The sequence below is a fragment of the Dendrobates tinctorius genome, unplaced genomic scaffold, assembly GCF_039654945.1.
Source record: "Dendrobates tinctorius isolate UK_male_01 unplaced genomic scaffold, ASM3965494v1 ptg000162l, whole genome shotgun sequence".
NCBI classification, from domain to species: domain Eukaryota; kingdom Metazoa; phylum Chordata; class Amphibia; order Anura; family Dendrobatidae; genus Dendrobates; species Dendrobates tinctorius.
In genome coordinates this window covers 2,435,556-2,453,868 of record NW_027361829.1, presented here as the reverse complement: position 1 = coordinate 2,453,868, position 18,313 = coordinate 2,435,556, and the positions used below count along the sequence as shown (strand labels likewise).

The window sequence follows — 18,313 nt, the reverse complement described above, 5'->3', positions numbered from 1 at the left end:
GTATGCCCGTCGCGTGCACCCTCGCTAACCTGTTTTTGGCAGTTTTGGAGGAGAAAGTAGTTTATGCGGTCACCAATCCATTTTTGAAGTACATAAAATTATTTATTCGCTATGTGGATGACATTTTCATTGTGTGGGACGGGTCAGAAGAGGATTTCAATTTATTTGTGGAGTTTCTTAATTCACATAATAATATGAATATGAAGTTTACTTCGCATTTTGGAGGCTCAGAAATAGATTTTTTGGATGTCAGATTAAAGTTAACCAATGGAGTTTTGTATACAGAAATTTTTCGTAAATCTTCATCCACAAACTCCCTCTTACATTACAATAGTGCACACCCCCATTATGTAAAGAATTCCTTGCCTTATGGCCAATTTTTGAGATTAAAGAAATTTAATAGTCATAGTGAAGGTTTTCAGAGACAAGCAAATGAATTGCGTAGCAGATTCAAAAAAAGAGGACATCCTGATTCTGTTCTAGATTCCGCCTTACAGAGGGTTAATAGTGAACCAGTTATTAACGGGCAGATCAAAAAAGGAAAAGAGAAACGGTTTGTTTTTAGTTTTACATATAATTCTATGGATAGACACATTAGAACAGTCATCAGACAGAATTGGCACCTACTCGAAAGTGACAGAGACCTCACAGATGTGGTCAGTAGGGGTCCTTTATTTGCGAGTAAAAGAAGTACTAACCTTCGAGATTTATTAGTCAAGAACAGATTTCAAAACAAACAAAATAATTGGTTGGAATCTAGTGTCCCAAAGGGAAATTATATATGTAAAAACTGTTCTTGGTGTCCATTTAAATTAAGTGGCAAAACTGTAAAAATGGGACCTATATTTCACGAAGTCACGGAATTCATTACTTGCAGGACCTCCTTTGTAGTGTATGCATTGTTTTGCCCATGTGGTTTTTTCTACATTGGGAAAACTATCCGGCCCCTCTTTGTAAGATTTAGGGAACATTTCAATTCCATCAGCACAGGAAAGGGTGTCCCTAGACTTATAGAATACATGAGGAAGGTACATGGGGGGGAATGCGGAAGCATTACGGTTTACTGGCATTGAAAGGGTGTCTGCACCGCAGTATGGAGGGAGTCATAAAAAACATCTTTTACAAATAGAGGCTAAATGGATCCTCCGTACAAAAGCCACAGGTCCTTTGGGTCTAAATGAAAAAGTGGATATGTCCGTATTTCTCTGAAGCGGTTATGATTGCTAGTTTTATTGCATATGGTGTATGTAAATTATGCTTGTTTTTATTTTTATTTTCTTATTTTGGGGTTTTTTTAAGACACGTTCAGGTAAAGGGTGGAGTTTCTTTTGTTCACACATGTGGTATAAATTAGTGTTTCCTTGAGCCTGAGCATGGGACCTGTTGAAGTGCATTGTGCACGAAACGGCTGTCGTCCGTCTTTTTGCATTTCTCCAGTGCCATTGCCTATGCTTTATTAACATGAAATAAAGTGAATCATTTCAAGAGAACGGTGAGTGCTATCCTGCTGAACTTACTGTGCATGTTTACCTCTGCACACTTACACTGCCTGAGCCTCATTGCTGTGTACTTTTGCACAGACAGCGTGGGCAGTGACGTTTTTCTCCCTAGTTCCACTCTGAAGCCTCTCGCTCACTAAACTTTGGGTGTATCATCGATTGCTTGTCCAGTAATATTCCAAAAAATGCTAAGTGAGGGGGCATATTGGTGCACTTAGCCATTGGCCAACACATTTAACAGTAATTTTTGTTATGATTTTAATAGGTGTCAGTGACCCCAAATCAACGAACAGCTAGTTTAATATGCAATTTGTGAGTGAAAGACATCCTTTAAAGTGTAATTTTAATTTTAATTTCATACACATGAAGATAGCAAACTTTATATATAATCAGATAAATCTGCTTCTTTCTCTGTCAAGATTGAGCATTCATTCTCAAAAGTCTCATTTCACAGACAATATACTTATTCGGGGAAGACAGCTTTTTACACTACTGAGAGAAGACATGGCAATGCTACTAATGACATTTAATGGAGAGAGAAGGTGGGAGAAGGCGAGAAAGGCCAGAGACAGAGCTTCTCTTCCTCTTCTTCCTATCTACAATCTTATCAATAGCAACTGTCATCTCCTGTCTCACATTTTACTCGTGAATTGAGAATTTTGAAAATAAAAGTTCAGTCCCGGCAGGGAAACAAGCAGATTTCTCTAAGATATATTACAAAGTTGCTTATTTTGGCATGTACTATTGATTTTATGACATAAAAATTAAAACAATGGGGGGAGAAATAATGCTTTTCATAAAATACTGTATAACAGAGCTGGGCAAAGTGCTGCCCGTGGGACACATCTGTTCCTCGGGCTGTTCTATGTAAGGGCTCATATTGTATGTAGAGAGGTATGTGGGGGCTCAAACTATATATATATGGAGGCTATGTGGTGGCTTAAACTCTTAATCAGTATATAGGGGCTGTGCGGGATCTCATTATATATATATATATATATATATATATATATATATAATAATGAGGCTATTTAGGGAATCACATAATTTATATTGGGGCTATGTGGGGGGCTCATATTGTATATAGAAGGCTATTTGGAGGCTCAAACTGTATATTGGTGGCTATGTGACGGCTGATGCTGTATATTTAGAGAGGTTATGTGGGAGCTCATACTGTATATAGAGGACTATGTAGGGGCTCAAACTGGTTATAGGGCTTTATGTGGGGCCTCATACTATATATAGAGAGGCTATGTGGGTGCTCACCCTGCATATATGCGGAGGCTCATATTGTGTTTAGAGGAGCTATGTGTGGGCTCATACAGTATATAGAGGACCTGTGTGCGGGCTCAACCCTAACCCTAATCCAACCCTAGCCCTAGCCCTATCCCTATCCCTAGCCCTATCCCTAGCCCTATCCCAAGCCCTAACCCTAGCCCTAACCCTAAATAGAAAAATATAAATATTTTCTTTATTTTATTATATGTGCCTGCCTATGGGGGTGATAAGGGGGTGCTGATTTACTTTTTTTTATTTTGATCACTGTGAGAGTTTATCACAGTGATTAAATTAAATGAATGAATCTGCCGGCCGGCATATTCCGGCAGGTGCACTGCGCATGCGCCCGCCATTTTCCAAGATGGCGGCGCCCATGCAGGAGGGACGGCAGGACACCGGGAGCCAGAGCGGGACATAGCAGGTACCAGGGAGGGTGCGGGGGGGAGTGGAGGGAAGGGGAGGGGGGGCAGATCATGACAGCAACATCCGATCGCTGCCCTCAGTCCGTGGCGGGGGCGATCGCCCCTATCAGCCGGTGTGGGGGGTCAGGGTAGTGTCCCCAGCCTTGTCTGATGCTACTGCAGCATCGGCCATGGCTGGATTGTAATATTTCACAAATTTCATTGGTGAAATATTACAATCGTACTGCGCATGCGCCCGTCATTTTCCAAGATGACGGTGCCCATGATCCGGGACAGCGGGGCACTGGGACAGCAAGAGGGACATAGCAGGTACCGGGGAGGGTGAGGGGGGGATCGGACTGTGGGGGGAGCTGAGGGAAGGGGAGGGGGAGAAGATCATGATGGCAGTGTCTGATCTCTGCCATCAGTCCGTGGCGGGGGCCGATCGCCCCTGCCAGCCGGGTTTGGGGGGGTCAGGTTAGTGTTTCCAGCCATGTCCGATGCTACTACTGCAGCATCTGCCACGGTTGGATTGTAATATTTCATCAAATTTCATTGATGAAATATTACTATCGCTCTGATTGGCTGTGAAAAGTGAAACTGCCAATCAGAGCGATCTTAGCCGCATGGGGGCTAAGCCACGCCCCCTGTGGCGAAGTACAAAGCCTCCTGTGTGTGCGGGTCTGGTGACCTTTCAGTGACCCCAGTCACCCGACCCGCAGGAGGGCGATTTATACCATGATGCCTACGTAGGCGTCATGGGTCATTTAGGCATGACTTTTCATGACACCTACGTAGGAATCATGGGTCGGGAAGGGGTTAAGAAGAAAACCATCCAAGTCTGGCTATGTTTTACCAAGCCTACATCAATTCTGCTTAAAGCATGTGGAAAAATGTGTTATGGGCTGATGAGACCAAGGTTTAACTTTTTGACCATAATTGCAAAAGTAATGTTTGGCATAAGGTTATCCAAAAAAACTATGATCCTATATTAGAGCATAGAGGAGGCAGCTCTATGCTTTGGGGATGATATTTAGCATCTGTAACTTTGGGTTTTAATGAATGTAGTGGGAATTATAAACAATTACATATATCAGTCAATTTTGCCTTTAGGCTTCTGCTAAAACGTAGTGATGAGCGAGTACATGCTCGAGTGATCTCCGAATATTTGGATGTGCTCGGAGAATTAGTTTCTGTCAACTGTAGCTGCAAGATTTGTGGCTGCAAGTCAGCTTGAATACATGTGTGGATTGCATGTTTGCTAGGAAATCCCCACATGTATTCAGGCTGTCTAGCAGCCGCAAATCATGCAGCTATGGTGACATAAACTAGATCACCCGAGCATGCTTGGGAAATCTCAAGTAAAAAGTATATTTGTTCATCACTACTAAAAAGGTGACGATGAAGATAAATATCGCCTTTCAGCACATCAACAACTCTAACCATAACCCCAAATAAGCAAAAGATTGTCTTTGCCAGAAAAAGATCAAAGTTTTGGAATGGCCCAGCCAGATCCCAGACCTGACTCCAATTGTGCTGAGTCTGACCAGAAGAGGGTACTGTTCATAGGAGATACACTCACAATTAGTGTTGAGCATTCCGATACCGCAAGTATCGGGTATCGGCCGATATTTACTGTATCAGAATTCCGATACTGAGTTCCGATACTTTTAGCATATCGAATACCGGAATCAGAAGTTCCCATAATGCTATGAGCCCGCTCAATTTGATTCAGCCAATGGGAATCCTCAGAAGTGTGGGCACATCCTGTTAGACATGTAGGCATGTTAGCTATTGGCATGGCTGTGATTGGCTGCTGAAATGATGACATGATGCACTATAAAAGCCGCCACAGCCGCCATTTCTGTTCACTCTGCTGTGAATTCAGTTAGGGACAGGCTGCTGTTGAAGACTGTGAGGGACAGTTAGAGATAGCGATTCTCACAATCATAGTGTGCTTTACCCAGGCTACATAATCCACCACTGTAGCTTTCTTTTGCCTAGCAGCGCTGTTTTCACAGCTGTCTGCAAGGGCTGTGTGAGTGCAGCTCACGCTGTTGTGTGTCCTGCAGGCACATCTGCTTGTAGGCCGCTCAGCGTGTCACTGCCTCATACATATTTTTCTTTTATAGCTGCAAATTTTTCATTCTCCTATTAGTGTGCAATTGCATCCATCAGTATCCATATACGTTGGTTGCAACCACTATAGGAATAGAGAGCGAAGCCTTTCTGCAGCCTTTCAGTGCTAGTGCCCATTTATCTGCACTGTTCACGGCTGTCAGATAGGTCTCTGTGTGTGAGTGCAGCTCACGCTGTAGTGTGTCCTGCAGGCACGTCTGCTTGTAGGCTGCTCAGCGTGCGTCACTGCCTCACACATATTTTTCTTTAATTGCAGCTAATTTTTAATTCTCCTATTAGTGTGCATCCATCTGTATCCTTATACGGTGGTTGCAAACACTATAGGAGTAGACAGCGGAGCCTCTCTGCAGCCTTTCAGTGCTAGTGCCCACTTATCTGCACTGTTCACGGCTGTCTGAGAGGTCTCTGTGTGTGAGTGCAGCTCACGCTGAGTAGTGTGTCCTGCAGCTACGTCTGGTTGTAGGCCGCTCAGCGTGCGTCACTGCCTCACACATATTTTTCATTTATTGCAGCTCATTTTTTATTCTCCTATTAGTGTGCATCCATCCGTATCCATCTACATTGGTTGGTTGCAAACAATATATAGGAGTAGATAGAGGAGCCTTTTTTCTGGCTTGTGCCCTTCAGCTGCAGCAAGATTAGTATTACAAAATTTTTTGGAGCCTCATCTCTTGCATTGCAGGTTACCTTCCTGCATTGTAATAGCTCCAAAAAGTTAGTGATACTATTGCAAACAAATCTTTGGTCACATCCTTTTAGTTTTTTTCCAAAAAAAAAACAAAATAAAGTTCACCAAACACTACATTTGACAGTTGTGTAGGCCACATTAGCTCCTATTAAAGTGTAGTCCACACACACACTTCATAAAATTAGTGTTTCTTGTACCTGTTACCAGCTGTTCAGGAATAAGCACACTAAGCCCCCCGTTTGTACTTTTCTGCCTATCTTTATCAGTCTACCAAGATGAAGAAGGCAGGGAGTAAGGCAGGTGGGCGTGGAGTTTCAGCAGAGAGAGGACGTGGGGATTCTGCAGGGAGAGGACGTGGGGATTCTGCAGGGAGAGGACGTGGGGATTCTGTGCCTGCTGTTGGCACCAGTGAGTCAGCATCCCCCAGTTTTAGCAGGCAACAGTCCTTTATGCGCAGCTTTGTAGGACCTCGCTGTACCCCACTGCTGTGGGAAGAACAAACTGAAGCCGTTGTCGGATGGATGGCAGCTAACGCATCGACTTCAATGACTTCCACGTCCTCTCAGGGCCAGAGCACTGAAGAGCAACCATCTGTCTCTTCACCACCTGTCAAAGTGCCCAGGCAGTCAGAGAGCCCAGGACAGGAGCCATCACAGTCTCTACTTCTGTTCTCTGAATCTGTTGGCTTGGAAAGAGGGGGCCAGCCAAGCAGCATTCAAGAATGTGAGGAAGAGGGAGTATGCAGTGATGCGCAACTTCTTTGTCCCTCTGAATCTGAAGAGACGGGTGGGCCAGTGCCTATGGTCAGCACACCTCAGTACACATCAGATGATGACGAGACTCAGGTGCCACTTTCTGGTGCGTACGTTGCTGGCGAGACAACCCAGGAGAAGCCGGTGTTTGAAGAGGGGAGTGTAGATGATGAGGTCCTTGACCCATCATGGCGTGAGGAACAGGAAGGTGGTGGGAGCAGCTCTGAGGAAGAGATTCCCTGAACGGCCAAAACAGGAGGGAGAGGGAGGGGGCAGACTTGGTTGCCTGTAGCCTCCACTTCGGCACCCGTTAGGAGCATTCCTCTTCCAAAAGCCAAAACGGGCGCTCCCAAGACTTGCAGTGCATGGTTGTTTTTTGACACAGTTGCAGATGACATTTGCTTTGTCAAATGCAAGCTGTGTCATCAGAAAGTCAAAAGAGAGAAAAATGTCAGCAACCTCAATACCACAAATATGTGGAAACATGTGCGGATCAAGCACGAGGTGGAGTTAAACAGACACACTGAAGACGTAGGCCAACGTACAGCACCACCTACCACCTCTTCAGCTCGTGTTGGGGCCTCTTCCTCCAGCTCACACACAGCTGGTTTGGCTTCCTCACAGGATCGCCAAGGAAGAACCTCTGGCACTGTTGTCCGGAGACCCAGTGACATTCCACCCACAACACCACGTTCCCAGTCATCCTCACACTCCCAGGCCACTCTACAGCCATCGGTAGCACAGGCATGGGATAAAAGGTGTCCATACTCGGCAAACCATCCCCGAGCACAGGCTCTGAATGCTGGCATTGCCAAACTAGAGGCCGTTGAAATGCTCTCATTCAGGCTGGTGGAGACTGTCACCTTCCGGAATTCATGGCATTGGCAGTACCACAATACACCATGCCCAGCCGCTTTTATTTCAGCAGGCAAGCCGTCCCTGCCCTGCAAAAGCATGAGGATGGAAAAATAAAACATGCGCTACTAAACGCCATCAGTAGCAAGGTCCACCTGACCACCGATGCGTGGACCAGTAACCATGGACAGGGACGATAACTTTCCCTCACTGCCCATTGGGTCAATGTTGTGGAGCCGGGTACAGATCTGGAGAGTGGCGCTGTACGTGTTCTGCCAACTCTACGGATTGCAGGAATCCAGTCTCTACACATTGACGACTCCTCCTCCTACTCAAGTTCCTCAGAAACAGCGCTGCAGGAGCCTGTTACGACCGATATGAGCACAGCCGGGGCCAAACGTCAACAAGGCCGTACTCAAATTAATTTCTTTGGGGAATCGAAGCCACACAGCGCAGGAGCTCTGGAATGCCATCAAGCAGGAGAGCGACGTGTGGTTTGTGCCAGCGAATCTCCAGCCAGGCTTGGTAGTGTGTGACAATGGCCAAAATCTGGTGGCAGCTCTGGGCCTAGGCAACCTCACTCACATCCCATGTCTGGCACATGTGCTGAACTTGGTCGTGCAGAGCTTTCTGAGGGACTATCCGGATCTTGATGCACTGCTGCACAAGGTCCGCATAGAGTGTGCTCACTTGCGGCGTTCCAGCACGGCTAGATCACGCCTTGCTGCTCTGCAGCACCGATTACGCCTTCCGGAACATCGCATCATATGTGACCTACCCACCAGGTGGAATTCAATGTTACATATGTTGGAGCGGTTGTGTGAGCAGCAGGCAGCAGTCATGGAGTACCAGCTGCATCAGGCGCAAACAAGTCGCACTGTGCGCCGGTCACACTTCAGCACCACTGAGTGGGCCTCTATGAAGGACATCTGCCTCGTTTTGTGTGCCTTCGATGATTCCATGCAGATGGTGAGTGCAGATGATGCACTAGTCAGCATGACTGTCCCCCTTATCTGCCTGCTTCAAGAAACACTGCAAGCACTAAGGGAGGAGGTTTTGAAGGAGGTGGAGGATGAGGAGTCACAAATGCCATCCGCTTCTGGACAGTCTGCGCTACGTGGTTCCTCACAAAGGCCTAGGCAGGGGACACTTTGTGAGGAGGATGAGGAGGAGTCAATGGAGGAGGAAGACATCTGTCAAGAGGAGGGAGGTACACAATGCTCTAGTCAGTATGTACAGCGAGGGTGGGGTGATACAGAGCAGGCAGAGATGACGCCTCAAGCAGGGGACAGCGTTTCTTTGGCAGTTGGGAGTCTGCAGCACATGGTTGATTTCATGCTGCAGTGCCTGAGAAACGACCGCCGCATCGCCCACATTCTCATCACGACTGATTATTGGGTGTACACCCTCCTAGATCCTCGCTACCGGGACAATTTACAAAGCCTCATACCACCGTTGAACCGGGAGCGTAAAATGCGGGAGTACCAGGACACACTGGTGCAGTCCATCATGTTCTCCATTCCACCCGACAGTAGTGCTGCTAGTGCTTTACAAAGCAGCTCTGTGCGTAGAGGCAGTGGAGGAAGCTCTGCACAAACAGGGAGCAGAGGCAGTGCCTCAGCACAAGGCAAGAGAAGTATGGCCCAAATGAGGCAAAGTTTTGTGTGTCCGCCACAAATGTCTACACCATTACAGACGGCTCCAGTTAGCAAGAGGCAACGGTTCCGTCAGATGGTGACAGACTACCTGTCTTGCCCTGTCGGTGTACTCCCAAATGGCTCTTCCCCCTTCAAGTTTTGGGTCTCTATGCTGGATACATGGCCAGAGCTTAGCCAGTATGCATTGGAGGTGCTGGCTTGCCCTGCTGCCAGTGTATTATCGGAACGCGTCTTTAGTGCCGCAGGTGGTGTACTAACTGACTGTCGCACGCGACTATCCTCCGATAACGTTGACTGGCTTACTTTTCTGAAAATGAACAAGGCCTGGATCTCGCCAGAATTTGCCAGTCCTCTTCCAGAATAAATAATTGGTTGGCATCAGTATCAGGTTCTTCTGTTGTGCTCATGTTTCTACCACCTGAACTGTAATCCCTGGGCTTCAGCAAAGCCAGTTGTCGCTCAGAAGTGCCGTCTGCACAGACAAAAACACTAGCTCCTCTGTTAGTGGGGTTCAGTAACGCCAGCTGCTCCCCTGCCGTGTGGACGGCAAAGTCTCCAGCTCCCTCCACAATTGAACTACTACTGAATTTAAACCGTGCTCCACTTAGAGCTATGGCTCCACTGTCTCTAGTATTTCCCCTTGCCTCCAACCCCGCCAGTTGCTGCTCTGAAGTGGCGTCTGCACAATCCACACTTGTTCCTGTGTTACTGGGGCTCAGTCACGTCAGTTGATCCCCTGATGTGTGTCCGGCAATGTCTCCTGCTCTGTACACATTCCCATTACTAGTAGTGGGAATGTGGACAGAGCAGGAGACCAGGACAATGTATTGGTGGCAAAGTGATGTTGACACTCCCCGGAAACAGCAGGGGTGCTGGAAACAGGCTGGGCAGGATGGAGAACCCGTGCCAAAGACACTTCTGAGCAGCAACTGGCGATGTTGGAGCCCAGGGTCAATCATGCAGCAGGCTGAGGGTTAGCCGACTCTATGGTGCCTGCAGTTTAGGTGCTTCCTATGTAGACTGCGGGTTCTGGTAATAAAGGCTGGTTCTGTAGTGCCAATAGGACTAGCACCCCCTGTTGGACTGTGGGTTTCGGTAACTGCGGCCTGCTCGCGGCCTTGTAAATTTGTTTAATATGGGTACCTTCTGCTACCCATCCGGATTCCAGCACCGTCAGCTGGTTCTCGGCAGTGCCTTTGGCCTAGGTGCCTCTTTCTCGGTATCCGAGTTCCAGCAACGTCTGCTGGTCCTTGGTAGTGCTTTCTAGCACAGGTACCTCCTGCTTAGACTCCGGGTTCCAGCACCATCAGCTGGTCCTCGGTAGTGCCATTGGCTCTTGTTCCTTAAGCTGCCACTCTGGGTTCCAGCACCGTCAGCTGGGTCTCGGTAGTTCCATTGACTCTTGTAGCTTCTGCTACCCATCCGGGTTCCAGCACCGTCAGCTGGTTCTCGGCAGTGTCTTTGGCATGGGCACTCCTTCATGCCCAGCCTGGTTCCAGCACGCCTGCTGTTTCCGGGTAGTGTCAACGTCACTTTGCCACCGACTCGTTGTCCGGTCGTGCTGTGGTTGGGTTAGCCGAGTCTATGGTGCCTGCAGTTTTGGTGCTTCCTTTGTGGGCTGCGGGTTCTGGTAATAAAGGCTGGTTCCGTAGTGCCAATAGGACAAGCACCCCCTGTAGGACTGTGGGTTTCGGGAACTGCAGCTGGCTCGCGGCCTTGCAACTTTGTTTTTCATGGGTAGCTTCTGCTACCCATCCGGGTTCCAGTACCGTCAGCTGGTTCTCGGCAGGGTCTTTGGCCTAGGTGCCTCCTTCTCGGTATCTGAGTTCCAGCAACGTCTGCTGGTCCTTGGTAGTGCTTTCTAGCACAGGTACCTCCTGCTTAGTACCCGTGTTCCAGCACCGTCAGCTGGTCAACGGTTGTGCCATTGGCTCTTGTTACTTCTGCTGCCCCTCCGGGTTCCAGCACTGTCAGCTGGTGCTCGCTAGTTCCATTTGCTCTTGCAGCTTCTGCTACCCATCCGGGTTCCAGCACCTTCAGCTGGTTCTCGGCAGTGCCTTTGGCCTAGGTGCCTCGTTCTCGGTATCCGAGTTCCAGCAACGTCTGCTGGTCCTTGGTAGTGCTTTGTAGCACAGGTACCTCCTGCTTAGTACCCGTGTTCCAGCACCGTCAGCTGGTCCACGGTTGTGCCATTGGCTCTTGTTCCTTCTGCTGCCCCTCCGGGTTCCAGCACTGTCAGCTGGTCCTCGCCAGTTCCATTTGCTCTTGCAGCTTCTGCTACCCATCCGGGTTCCAGCACTGTCAGCTGGTTCTCGGCAGTGCCTTTGGCCTAGGTGCCTCCTTCTCGGTATCCGAGTTCCAGCAACGTCTGCTGGTCCTTGGTAGTGCTTTGTAGCATAGGTACCTCCTGCTTAGTAACCAGGTTCCAGCACCGCCAGCTGGTCCACGGTTGTGCCATTGGCTCTTGTTCCTTATGCTGCCCCTCCGGGTTCCAGCACCATCAGCTGGTCCCCGTTAGTTCCATTTGCTCTTCTTCCTTCTGCTAACCATCCGGGTTCCAGTGCCGTCAGCTGGTTCTCAGCAGTTCCTCAGCCTTCTTGTACCTTCTGCTACTTTTCCAAGTTCGAGCTTGTGGAAATGGTTTTTGGCTCTCACTCTGGATCTCCCTGACGACGTCCCTGAAGACGACGACCCTGAAGACCACACCGAAGAAGACCAAAAAGATGACCCTGAAGAAGATGACCAAGAGGACAAAGAACATGAAGACAACCACCAAGATGCAGAACAACACGAGACAGAAGACCAAGAAGCAGAAAAACCAAAAGCAGAAGAACATTAAGCATAAGACTAAAAATCAGAGCAAATGATATTATCTAAATTATAAGCAGAAGAAAACTAAGCAGTGTATGGGGGTGAGTCTGTTCCTCCTCGTGATGCCCCTGGAAAATGCCTGCTACTGCAGGCCAAACTGAACGCGGACAAATCCTGTTGTAAATCTTTTGTGACAGGCAGAACAGAAGGTGTAATCTTCAAACTTTTATAGATAACAACTACAGGAATGCCTGTCACAAATAAGAATATGATGAAGAAGAAGAATAATAGGAAGAAGATGTAGAAGTAGAATATGAAGAATAATAGTTGAATAAGACGAATATGAAGAATGTAAAAAAAAAAGAATAATAGGAAGAAGGTGAAGAAGAAGAAGATGAATAAGGTGAAGAAGAAGTTGATGAAAAAGATGCTGCTGCTGAAGATGATGAAGGAGAAAGTGTGGGAGAAGTAAAAAAGAAGGTTAAGAGCATGGAAGTAGTGAAACATACATATCTGACAAAATATAAAAGAAGTTACATAGTCAATATCTTTGTAACTCCGAACGTCTTAAAAAAAAAAAAAATTCCTGCTATTCCTTTTCATTGGGCTAAACCTCTATGGCTTTGATGTCTCCTACACCTCCCACAATACATTCTACATTACTCGTAGTTGTTCCTTGGAATTCTACTGGAATTCTACGTAGTTGTTCCGGGGAGTGCTACTCCAAGGAAAAGTGGGCAAAGATTGCCAATTCTAGATTTGCTATGCTGATAGACTCCTATCCAAAAGATTGAATGCTGATATAAATTCAGAGGAGACTATTAGTTTAATGGTGTGCATATTTATGCAACCACATTATTTTAATTCTTTATTTTTATTTTTCCACGGCAAAAAAAAATCAGTTTGTTTCTCAATTGATTTGGTCAAATTATGGGTGACTGTAAAGGTGAAAAAAGTTCTGCAATGTTTTTTATTACTTGACAAAAACCAGGCAATGTATCAGAGGTGGGAAGACTTTTTATATCCATTGTAAATGGAAACATTTTAGATATGACCCAATTTCATATTAAATATTTATTTTAGAGATATGGTTCTCACAAAGAAGATGAAGTTGTACACAGAATTTGATGAAACTGAAAATATAGTATATGTGATCTTTAGAGTGTGGTCTCATCAAAAGGTTGTTTTTTGGAATGGTTTCTAGACAGATATATAGATAAATAGATTTAGGGATAATGTTGAATGAACAAGGTCTGCTAACCTTTTAGTAATGCTTTGTTGTATTTGCTTTTATGCAGCTTATGGAAAAGGAGTGCTACAGAGACATTGAAAAAATAAAGACAATTGGAAGCACGTATATGGGAGCTGTAGGACTGGTTCCAACAACAGGAACTAAGGTAAAGTATCACTCATACTTCATATGGATATTTTAATTTCTAACATTCTACTACTTTTCAGGTAGTGGTCACTAGCTGATGTCACAGCTTCAACCTGGAAGGTTGTCTAAACCATAAAGCATTCTAAATGTTTAACTGGGTTTTAGCTCAATTGAAAATTTGGTTCACTCGCTCCTTGATTCAACAGTATTTCACTTTCAGCAATTCAAACATTGTGGGGCCGATTCATCACTACTGGTGTAGCGAACACACACTAAGCCAGTTGTGGAAGGAGTACAGGAGGCACCAAATTCATTATAAGGTGCTTACCACTTACTGAATTCTGTAGCTCTACTGAGTGGTGTGTACCTTGGTGCACCACGCCAGAAATGCTACTGGAGTAGCTGTACTGGCATACAAAAAGCTGTAATTTTTTATGAATTTCATGTGGAAGCAGTGTGGTGGTCACGTCCCCCTCCCACACTTGCTCCGCTCAAGCTTCACTGGAATTTTTTTTTTTTTAATGAATTTCATGTGGAAGCAGTGTGGTGGTCAGTCACGTCCCCCTCATACACTTGCTCCACTCAAGCTTCGCTGGAAAAAATTTAATGAATCTCCTCCTGTGTGTTATCATTCGCTAGCCGTCATAAGTGCTTAACAAATATGTCTGTGGCTAAGTAAGGCTATGTGGGCATGTTGTGCATTTGCTTGCAGAAATTTCTGCAAATTTTCTGCATCTCTTGGCAGAAAAACGCAATGGAAAATCCGTGCATTTTTTTTTACGTTTTTTTGCTGTTTTTCATGCATTTTTGTATGCTAAATAAAGATATATTATTAAAAAAAAAATATGACGTAATTTCCTTGTTCAACCTCTTCTTTTTCATTCTCCTTTGAAGGCCATAATATCATTACATGCCATGTTCAAATTTATAATGTGTACACCCCCAAAACAAATACAAGTGTTATTTATGAGCTTGTTTACTTTGACTTGCTCATATGCATCTGGTCCACTCTTAATTGTCTGACCAAGATGAGCACAGACCACTTCTCTCTGCTTCACACCTAATTGCATTTTGTAGCAAATATATTGCATAGCACAAGTCTGCCAAGACTTTAGTCTGCAGTGTGTATCCTATAAGTGTATATCATACAAGTGTGACGTGAATTAATCCAGAATTGAACCAGAAGGGAACTGGATAGTCACTGTAAACAATGTTTATTTGTTTTCACTCTGATCCTTATAATCCTTCACTTTCTGCTTACCCCCCTAATCCCTACATCAAAGAAGTGTTCATCTCTTCTTCAGTCCTCCCCATCCATCTCGCCTCTTCCATAGATCTGTTTCTCAACATACAATCCTCTGTCTCCAAACACAGACAGCCCCTGCATGCCCTCTCCTGCTCCCACCTGCTAACACTTTTTCTGCTCCTTCTCACTACTGGTGATATCTCTCCAAATCCTGGTCCTCCTCACCATATTCCCACAGTCATTTCTACCTCTCATCCACGCTCTATCATAACTTTCTGTAACCTCTCTAACCTTATACCCATTCATCCAGCCCCTGCTTCTCCAATCCTACTAACAGGAGCTCTGAAGAATGCTTGCTGTGTCTGCAGTAAGCTATCCTACATCCATGATCTTTCTATTACTAACAAACTTTCCTTTTTCGCCATCACCAAAACCTGGCTCACCCCCTCTGACACAGACTCTCCTGCTGCACTTTCTTATGGTGGATTCCACCTTTCCCACACACCCCGCCCCAGTAGCAAGCATGGTGGAGGAGTTGGTTTTCTCCTGTCAGATAACTGCTCCTTCACCCACATCCCACTCCCACCCTGTGATACCCTCCCTTCCTTTGAGGTGCACTCAGTGTACATCTACTCCCCCTCCAACCTACAACTAACTGTCATTTACCGCCCCCCAGGGCCTGCCACCACCTTCTTTGACCACTTCACCACCTGGCTACTTCATTTCCTCTCCACCGACATCTCCACTATCATCTTGGTTGACTTCAACATCCCCACTGACACTTCCCTCTCAGCTGCCACTAAACTTCTATCTCTCACTTCCTCCTTCGGCCTCACTCAATGGTCTTCTGCAGCGACTCTCAAAGATGGTCACACTCTGGACCTCATCTTCACCCACCTCTGCTCTCTATCTGACCTCTCTAACTCACCTCTTCCTCTTTCTGACCACAACCTACTTACAATCTCTTCTCTCTCCACTCCTTGACCACAATCCCCACCCCACAAACGTGAACACCCTTGCAGAAATCTTAAACACCTCCATCTACACTCACTGTCTGAATCCCTTCTCCCTCTTACAGACATAAGTTCCCTACAAAATGCAGATGCCGCTGCCGCTCTATATAACCCACAATAGCTGTAGCTTTGGAATCAGTTGCCCCTCTCACACATACCAAAGCTCGCAAAATCAACAGACAGCCCTGGCACACCAGCCTGACCAAAGAACTGAGGCGGGCTTCCCGGGCTGCTGAATGGAGATGGAAAAGATCCCACTCCAATGAGGACCTCGTCACATTCAAACAGTACCTCACTACTTTCAAGGTTACACTCACCACAGCTAAACAAACCTATTTCTCATCTCTCATATCGTCCCTGTCTCACAACCCTAAACAGTTATTCAACACCTTCCATTCTCTCCATCGTCCCCCAGCACCTCCTCCCTCTCCACTCATCTCAGATGAAGACTTTGCCTCATTTTTCAAGCAGAAGATTGACAGCCCCAGAGCCCTTCCCCCTAACTGTACAGCCATCCTCCTCCAAAACCAACTTCTCCTCCATTACAGAAGATCGACTCTCCACTCTACTCTCAAGGTCACATCTCACCACCTGTGCACTTGACCCGATCCCATCCCACTTCATCTCAAACCTCACCACAGTCTTCATCCCAACCCTAGCCAATCTCTTCAACCTATCACTAACAACTGGTGTTTTCCCCTCAAGCTTTGAACATGCCTCAATCACACCTATCCACAAAAAGCCCTCTCTTGACCCATCCTCTGTATCTAGCTATCGCCCTATATCATTTCTCCCCTATGCCTCAAAACTACTGGAACAACACGTCCATCTTGAACTGTCCTCCCACCTCTCTTCTTGCTCCCTCTTTGACCACTCACAATCTGGCTTCGGGTCACACCACTCCACTGAAACTGCCCTAACTAAGGTCACCAATAACCTATTAACTGCCAAGGCCAAGCGACACTACTCTGCCCTCCTCCTCCTGGACCTGTCCTCTGCCTTTGACACAGTGGACCATTCCCTATTACTACAGAACCTCTCATCGCTTGGCATCACAGATTTGGCCCTATCTTGGATCGCATCATACCTGACAGACCGGACATTCAGCATCTTCCACTCACACATCACCTCCTCACCGCACTCCCTATCTGTCGGAGTCCCGCAAGGTTCAGTCCTAGGGCCCCTTCTCTTCTCCATTTACAACTTCGGTCTCTGACAGCTCATAGAATCTCACGTCTTTCAGTATCACCTTTACGCTGATAAGACACAGATCTACATCTCTAGATCAGATATCACCTGACCTCCCTACTAACCAGAATCCCTCAATATCTGTCTGCTATTTCATCCTTCTCTGTTAGATTTCTAAAGCTTAATATGGACAAAACAGAATTCATCATCTTTCCTCCATCTCATGCAACCCCCGCAATGGGCCTATCCATTAAAGTAAACGGCTGCCCACTCTCCCCAGTCCCACAAGCTCGCTGCCTCTGAGTTATCCTTGACCATGATCTCTTTCAAGTCACATATACTTTACAAGCCCTTTCCACTTCCTGCCAACATCAACTCAAAAATATTTCATGGATCCATACATTCCTCAACCAAGAATCTGCAAAAACCCTAGTCCATGCCCTCAACTCCCGCCTTGACTACTGTACTGCAACCTCCTGCTCCGTGGCCTCCCCTCTAACACTGTCGCACCCCTCCAATCTATTCTAAACACTGCTGCCCAACTAATCCACCTGTCCCCCTGCTATACCCCAGCCACTCCCCTCTGTCAATACCTGCACTGGCTCCCCATTAACCAAAGACTCCAGTTCAAAACCCTAACCATGGCATACAAAGCCATCCACAACCTGTGTCCTCCGTACATCTGTGACCTCGTCTCCCGGTACTTACCTGCACGCAACCTCCGATCCTCACAAGATCTCCTTCTCTGCTCCCCTCTTATCTCCTCTTCCCACAATCCCATACAAGATTTCTCCCGCGCATCCACCCCTACTCTGGAACTCTTTACCACAACATATCAGACTCCCGCCTACCATGGAAACCTTCAAAAAGAACCTGAAGACCTACCTCTTCTGATAAGCCTACAACCTGCAGTAACCACCAATCCACCAAACCACTGCACGACCAGCTCTACCCTCACCTACTGTATCCTCACCCATCCCTTGTAGATTGTAAGCCCTCGCGGGCAGGGTCCTCACTCCTCCTGTACCAGTTGTGACTTGTATTGTTTAAGATTACTGTACTTGTATTTACAATGTATACCTCTCCTCACATGTAAAGCGCCATGGAATAAATGGTGCTATAATAATAATAAATAATAATAATATACATATGTAATACCAAGCCCGAGGTTTAGTAATGAACAGGTGTCAGCCAGATACCCTCATTGATAAAACGGTACATAAAGCATTAAAGACACACACACACTCACCAGCCTATGTAAGAGCATTAACATAATTAACCTACATATGCTGTAACAAAACAGCAACTGTCAGAAATCTCTGTGAAATGCAATATCTGTTTATTTTTAAAAAAAATTAAAAAAAATTTGCTTGGGCTCCCACATAATTTTCATAACTAGCAGAGGGA

At 46.3% G+C, this 18,313-nt stretch overlaps 1 protein-coding gene across 1 annotated transcript in view; it reads left to right on the top strand.

Annotated features, from left to right (window-relative positions):
- The window catches only part of ADCY1 (adenylate cyclase 1), a 1,907,157-nt gene that overhangs the window by 1,864,226 nt on the left and 24,618 nt on the right, over nucleotides 1-18,313 (top strand). The window contains exon 17 of the mRNA XM_073549833.1: nucleotides 13,380-13,478. Within this exon, the coding sequence (XP_073405934.1) occupies nucleotides 13,380-13,478 (99 nt within the window). The remainder of the gene's footprint in view (nucleotides 1-13,379; nucleotides 13,479-18,313) is intronic.